General features: G+C 47.0%; 2 protein-coding genes across 3 annotated transcripts in view; one reads left to right on the top strand and one right to left on the bottom strand.

The window, feature by feature from the left end:
• Positions 1-547: 547 nt before the first annotated feature.
• Positions 548-2,355, bottom strand: irx5b (iroquois homeobox 5b; the record flags this gene model as incomplete). Its single annotated transcript, XM_027275758.1, has 2 exons — positions 548-1,653; positions 1,941-2,355. Coding segments are annotated over 2 exons (939 nt in total), but the record flags the coding sequence as incomplete, so codon positions are not given.
• Positions 2,356-3,981: 1,626 nt separating this feature from the next.
• The window catches only part of LOC109138204 (ankyrin repeat domain-containing protein SOWAHC), a 32,178-nt gene continuing 28,422 nt past the window's right edge, over positions 3,982-7,737 (top strand). For both annotated transcript variants that reach the window (XM_027275763.1, XM_027275765.1), the window contains exon 1: positions 3,982-4,299. The gene's annotated coding sequence lies outside the window, so the exon portion shown is untranslated. The remainder of the gene's footprint in view (positions 4,300-7,737) is intronic.

Below are 7,737 nucleotides of genomic sequence, written 5' to 3' on the forward strand. Positions count from 1 at the left end.
TTCTTTGTCATGGTCGCTTGTTCTTTGTCATGGTCGCTCGTTCTTTGTCATGGTCGCTTGTTCTTTGTCATGGTCGCTCGTTCTCCGTGATGGTCGCTTGTTCTTTGTCATGGTCGCTTGTTCTTTGTCATGGTCGCTCGTTCTCTGTCATGGTCGCTCGTTCTCTGCCATGGTCGCTCGTTCTCTGTCATGGTCGCTCGTTCTTTGTCCTGGTCGCTTGTTCTTTGTCATGGTCGCTCGTTCTCCGTGATGGTCGCTTGTTCTTTGTGATGGTTGCTCATTCTTCATCTTCATTCTTTGTCACAGTAACAATCTCCAGACGGTTCCAATAAGTACGTTTCTTCAGTACTCGTAATTTAAAGTGAATTTTTACTATTCTGATAGATGCTAACATGCTAACACCAACATAAAAACATATTAATGAACCAATCAGACGACAGAAACAAAAAAATCATCAGGACAACCTGGAAGAGTTCGTACTGATGTTCTCTCTGACATTTAAACTATAACCTTTTAATATTTGTTTTAATTATGTTGAATTAGCACCATTGGCTGAATTAGCTGTTAGCAGTGAGCTCGTGGATGTTGAGACTGAGATCTCTGTTTTACTTTAAAACTGAAGGAACGTTCAGAAGTCTGTTTATGACTTTTTAGAGGATTGATATGATAATAATAATAATGATAATAATAATTAAAACAATTTGATGATTATTTTGATAATAACATCATGTGCTGAACGTGCAGATCAGAGTTAAATCTTGACTTCAGTCTGAACATCTTTTTTCTTTCAGCCCTGAAGATTTCTTCATACGTTCATTCATGTTCATTCACGTTTCCTGAGCGGTTGTATCACTGTGGCAGGTCTTAGTTGAAAAATGGCCGTTGTTCGTCTCAGTATTAATAAAACTATTTTTAATGAGACTTTATGTTTGTGCAGAAACGCACTACAAACATCTGATCAACATAGAAAAAACGTTTCAAAGTGTTTGTTTCACAGTCAGTCACAGCTCGTCTGTGTCTGATATCCAGGGACCGCCCTGTCAGATCCGTGTGGACAAAGGTTTCTGAGGGTCCTGGTCCAGGTGGTCTAGGTGGTCCAGGTGGTCTAGGTGGTTCAGGTGATCCAGGTCTAGGTGCTACTCATGCCTGTGTTCAGTTCATGGCTGTGCAGCTGGATGTCTCTGGTGTCGGCTCTCTGCAGCATCGTCTCCTGTAATCTGTTTGAATGCGGTGCTGAGCCTTGCAGCGGCCCAAGGGCGCCATACGAGTACCCAGGCAGGAGGGGGGTGCTGTAGTACAGGTGGCTGTGGGTGAACGTGGTCCGCAGCACCGGCGTGGCATGGACGGCCCCCGTGCTCAGTGACGGGTCTGTACATCTTTTATGTTTGTCCACAGACATGGCCATCTCAGCCAGAGACCACAGTTTGGGTTTGGGGGTCGGGTTCTGGACGGCACTGCAGGAGTCTATGTGATCTTTAGACGCCGGGCACTCCGGCGGGGCCTCGGAGGGGGCGGGGCCTATGAGCCGGGGCAGCCTCCGGTCCACCGAGTCCTTAAAGTCCGGATCAAAGAAACCTCGATCTGGGTCAGCGCCGCCACCACTGTCTAACATCAATACACAAGAGTCCACGACCGAGGGAGAGCGAGACCGAGCTGCAGTGAGAAACAGACAAGCCATCAAACATGGTGTTAGTATTATTATTAGTATTAGTAATTGTTATTATAATTAATAACAATTAATATTAATAAATATTAATGAGATCAGATTTGATTAATTACAGTACAACCAGCTGTAAACACACAGTGTGTATATGTTTATATTTGAAGAACACACACACTGTTCAGACTGTACATATATTTTTTTCATTTATATATTTATATTATATTTACGTATATATTTATGTGTGATCAGCTGATCATGTGACTGCCGTGTGACTCACGTGCGTGGCTCTTGCTCTCGATGTCGTTGCTCTTCGCCGCCTCGATGTCGACGTGGCGTTCCAGCTCTCCGTTGTCATCGTCCTCCTCGTCCTCGCTGCGGTTCCGGGGCGTCCACGTCATCTTGTTCTCCTTCTTCAGGCGCCGCCGTGCATTGGCGAACCACGTGGAGACCTGGGTCAGCGTCATCTTGGTGATGATGGCGAGCATGATCTTCTCGCCTTTGGTTGGGTACGGGTTCTTACGGTGCTCGTTGAGCCACGCCTTCAGTGTCGCCGTGGCATCCCGTGTGGCGTTCTTTCTGTAGGTGGGGTCTCCGTACACGTATGGCCCCAACGCCCCGAACGGGTGGAAGTCCAGAGAGGCGGAGACACCTGAGGACGGGTCGTAACCAGGACCCTGACACAGGAAGTGATGTCATCGTTACTGTTTCTGTGTGCAGCTTTAAAAACACTGACACACACTGTAACACACACACACACAAACTGTAACACACACACACACACACACACTGTAACACACACACACACAAACTGTAACACACACACAAACACACACACAAACTGTAACACACACAAACTGTAACACACACACACACACAAACTGTAACACACACACACACACACACACACTGTAACACACACACAAACTGTAACACACACACACACACGCACACACACACACACAAACTGTAACACACACACACACAAACTGTAACACACACACAAACTGTAACACACCGAACACACACTGTAACACACACACACACAAACTATAACACACTGAACACACACTGTAACACACACACACACAAACTGTAACACACACTGTAACACACACACACACAAACGGTAACACACACTGTAACACACACACACACATACTGTAACACACACACACAAACTGTAACACACACACACACACACAAACTGTAACACACACACGTACTGTAACACACACACACACACAAACTGTAACACGCACACACACAAACTGTAACACACACACACACAAACTGTAACACACACACAAACTGTAACACACCGAACACACACTGTAACACACACACACACAAACTATAACACACTGAACACACACTGTAACACACACACACACAAACTGTAACACACACTGTAACACACACACACACAAACTGTAACACACACTGTAACACACACACACACATACTGTAACACACACACACACAAACTGTGACACACACACACACACACACACACACAAACTGTCACACACACACACACTAACACACACACACACACATACTGTAACACACACACACAAACTGTAACACACACACACACACACAAACTGTAACACACACACGTACTGTAACACACACACACACACAAACTGTAACACGCACACACACAAACTGTAACACACACACACACATACTGTAACACACACACACACACACGTTTTAAACATTAATTATTTTTGTAATTTTAATTAATTTTATTTTTTAATTTCATTTAAATTCAGTTTCTTTTATTTTCGTAAAATTTTAAATAAAAACTAATATGGAATAAAATGTATGTTTAAAAATGACCAAAAAATAAATCTACACCTGTTATTTAATTTTAAATTACATACTACTAAAACAGTTGTAACGCGTTTTGGTTCATCTTTTTTAATTAATTATATTTAGTAGTATCAATCAAGGTGAAAAATGTTTCTGATTATTTTAATTAACCCTTTTAAATCATCAATTATAATAATTATCATTTATTGTTATTATTACGATCATTATTATTATTAATATCATTGTTTTATGATTATTATTATTATTATGTGTCCCTTAGTAGTATCAATCATGTGTTTTATTTAATTTATTATTATATTATTTTGCTGTTGTCATTCTTATTATTAATATCATTATTATTTTTTTTAATAATATCATTGTTGTTCTTATTATTAAGTTATTAATAATTGACATCGCTCAGATTCTTTCTTTTACGCACGCGAGCTCATCTACGCGCCACAAGTGACACAAACTCCCCAGAACCGAAACCTAAACCGGCGGACCGACCCGGTCCGGTCGGCTCCGGTCCGGTCCGGTCCGGTCCGTACGACCACTCACCACGAGGAGTTGAGGGTGGCGGCGGCGCGCGGGCTCTCCGCCGTACGGCAGGTGATGTTGATCCGGGAGAAGTCGCTGATCCAGAGTACGGAGCGAAGGCTTAACCCGAAGAAGGACCGACCAAACTTATCCGTCCTCGGTCCTAACAGAACCCCCGGAACGAAGGACGGACACGACTGAAGAGCCAGAGACACCGAGGGTGGAGAGAGGAAACCCTGAGGATAAGACTGACGGGACGGAGACAGAAGTCCGAGTGAGAGGTACCGACCCCAACTTCTGGAGGAGGAGGAGGAGAGAGGAGGGCTGCGGAGGAGGAGGAGGCAGAGAAGGAAGAGGAGGAGGAGAGGAAGGAGGGAGGGAGGAGGAGAGAGGAGAGGAGAGGAAGAGGAGAAGGAGAGAAGACGAGAGGAGGAGGATGAGGAAGAGGAGGGAGGAGAAGGAAAGAGCAGTTCAAACACCCAGCCGCATCCGGTTAGTTTGTCTGAGGAGGGGAGAGATCAGAGGACCAGGAAGAAAGCTGCAGTCCTAAGACGAGGCTGCGAGCTTGTCAGCTCCTAGTTAATCCAAGTCATACAGCACAACTGTCACGGTCACATTTTGGTCTATCCCGTCAGAAAATGGGGAGTGGAGATCCGTCCCAGTTAAGTCCTCCTGCAGGACGTCCGAGCCTTCCAGTCAGACAGTTACAGCGGGACTTGTACAAAAGGAACTAGTTTCCGGTTCTCTGTAGCTTAAGTTCGCGGCCGTCATACAATCCTCCAGTCTAGACAGTTGGGGACGTATCGGGAGACTACGTCCAGGTTTTAGACAGTCTGCGGGGACGTCACGCAGACTACGTCCAGGTTTTAGCAGTTGCGGGGGACGTACGAGCTACGTCGTGTCAGCATCTGTCGGACGCACACAGTCCAGGGTTTTAGACAGTCTGTGGGGACGTCCCACGCAGGACCTAGTCCAGGTTTTAGACAGTCTGCGGGGACGTTCACGCGACTACGTCCAGTTTTTTGTTTTTAGACAGTCTGCGGGGCGTTCTCGCAGACTCACGTCCAGGTTTAGACAGTCTGTGGGACGTTCACGCGACTACTCCGGTTTTTAGACAGTCTGCGGTGGACGCAGCGATACGTCCAGGTTTTTAGACAGTTGCGGGGACGTTCCGCAGACACGTCCAGGTTTTAACCATCTGAGGGGAGTTACGGAGACCACAGTCCAGGTTTTTAAAGTCTGAGGGTGTGTGTAATTATTAGTTCCTTAATTAGCCAAATTAGACTGTAACTCATTATTCCCGTTCATGACAACCTCAGTCTGAGGGGACGTCACGGATGGGCATACGTCAGGTTTTAGACCAGTTTTCTGCGTGGGACGTCGGAGACTACTCCGGTTTCAGACAAGTTGCGGGACGTCATCAGAGATCGCTCCAGGTTTAGACAGTCTGCAGGGGAAGCTCACGGGAGACTAGTCCAGTTTAGCGAAGTCGCGGGGACGTCTCAGCAGCTACGTCCAGGTTTTAGACAGTCTGCGGGGACGTCACGCAGACACGTCCAGGTTTTAGCAAGTCTGCGGCGGACGTCACGCAGACACGTCCAGGTTTAGACAGTCTTGGGGACGTCACGCAGACCACGTCCAGGTTTTAGACAGTCTGCGGGTGGACGTCACGCGGGACTACGTCCAGGTTTTAGACAGTCTGCGGGGACGTTCACGCGAGACTACGTCCAGGTTTTTAGACAGTCTGAGGGTGTTGTGTGAATCTAATTCATTATATATAATTGACAGTCAGACTTTCAGTTGAACAGTGTATCACCGTCACAAATGGCAACCGTATGTGTCTGTACGTATTCGTAGTGTCAGTAATGTGTTTGTTTGATGTCTTGCTACTCTGTTCTTGTCTGTGTCTGTCTGTCTTGTGTCTGTTCTGTGTTCTGTACCCGTCTGTGCGTGTACTGTGTCTGTGTCTGTCTGTCTGGTCTGTACTGTGTGTAATTGTCTGTCTGTCTGTGTCTGTCTGTAACCTGTCTGTCTGTCCTGTCGTCTGCTGTCTGTACTGTCTGTGTCTGTTACCTGTCTGTCTTTGTACCTGTCTGTGTCTGTACCTGTCTGTCTGTACCTGTATTGTCTGATGTATTCTGTCTGTGTCCTGTACCCTGTCTGCTCTGTGTCTGTACCTGTCTGTGTCTGTCTGTACCTGTGTCTGTTGTGTGTCTGTCGTTGTCTGTTACCTGTCTGTCTGTGTCTTACCTGATCTGTCTGTTGTCTGTACCTGCTGTCTGTCTGCTTGTCTGTACCTGTCTGTCTGTGTCTGTCTGTCTGTGTCTGTACCTGTCTGTCTGTACCTGTCTGTGTCTGTACCTGTCTGTCTGTGTCTGTCTGTGTCTATACCCTCTATGTCTGTGTCTGTGTCTGTACCTGTCTGTCTGTACCTGTCTGTGTCTGTACCTGTCTGTCTGTGTCTGTCTGTGTTGTACCTGTCTGGTTCTGTTTTCTGTCTGTACCTGTCTGTGTCTGTCGTACTGTCTTCTGTGTCTGTCTGTACCTGTCTGTCTGTGTCTGTCTGTACCTGTCTGTCTGTGTGTTTTGTGGTTGGTCCAGACTCTGCAGGTGACAGGTGAGGTTAAACACACTGAGTCAGCTGACTCTTTCCTCCAATCAGCAGTGTCCGTGTTGTTCCCGTGGTGACGTGATGCAGCGGTCTGTGTCTGTGTCTGTACCTTCTGTGTCTGGTACCTGTCTGTGTGTCTGTACCTCTCGTGTCTGTGTCCTGGTTGTCTGTACCTGTTCCTGTGTCTGTCTGTCTGTCTGTCCGGTCTGTGTCGTACCTGTCGTGTCTGTACTGTCTGTCTGGTGGTCTGTACCTGTCGTGTCTGTTACTCTGTCTGTGTCTGTACCTGTCCTGTGTCTGTCTTTACCTGTCTGTGTGCCTGTCTGGTCCTGTGTCTGTTCTGTCTGTCTGTACCTGTCGGTGTCTGTAAGCTGTCTGTGGTCTGTACCTGTCTGTCTGTGTCTGTACCTGTCTGTCTGTACCTGTCTGTCTGTGTCTGTACCTGTCTGTCTGTGTCTGTCTGTGTCTATACCTTCTGTCTGTGTCGTACTGCTGTCTGTACCGTGCGTGTCCTGTACGCTGTCCTGTCTGTCGTCCTGTCTGTGTCTTCCTTCGGTCGTGTCTGTACCTGTCTGTGTCTGTACCTGCTGTGTCTGTACCTGTCGGTCTGTGTCTGTCTGTACCTGCGTGTCTGTGACTGTCTGTCTTGTCCTGTACCTGTCCTGTCTGTACCTGTCTGTGTCACCTGTCTGTGTCCTGACCCTGTCTGTCTGTACCTGTCTGTACTGTGTCTGTCTGTCTGGTCGTGTGTACTGTACCTGTCTGTACTGTCTGTCTGTACCTGTCTGTCTGTACCTGTCTGTCTGTGTCTGTACCTGTCTGTGTCTGTACTGTCTGTCTCTGTCCTGTCTGTCTTTACCGGTATGTCTGTGTCTGTACCGTCTGTCTGTACGTCCTGTACCTGTCTGTCTGTGTCGTACTGTCTGTGTCCGTCGTCTGTCTGTACCTGTCTGTGCTGTACCTGTCTGTCTGTGTCCGGTCCTTTGTGTCTGTACCTGTCTGTACTGTGAGGTCTGTACTGTCTGTCTGTACCTGTCGTCTGTGTTTGTCTGTTACGTCTGTCGTGTCTGTCTACCTGTCCTGGACCTGTCGGTCTGGGGTCTGTACC

This window comes from Larimichthys crocea, unplaced genomic scaffold (assembly GCF_000972845.2).
Source record: "Larimichthys crocea isolate SSNF unplaced genomic scaffold, L_crocea_2.0 scaffold214, whole genome shotgun sequence".
NCBI classification, from domain to species: Eukaryota; Metazoa; Chordata; class Actinopteri; family Sciaenidae; genus Larimichthys; species Larimichthys crocea.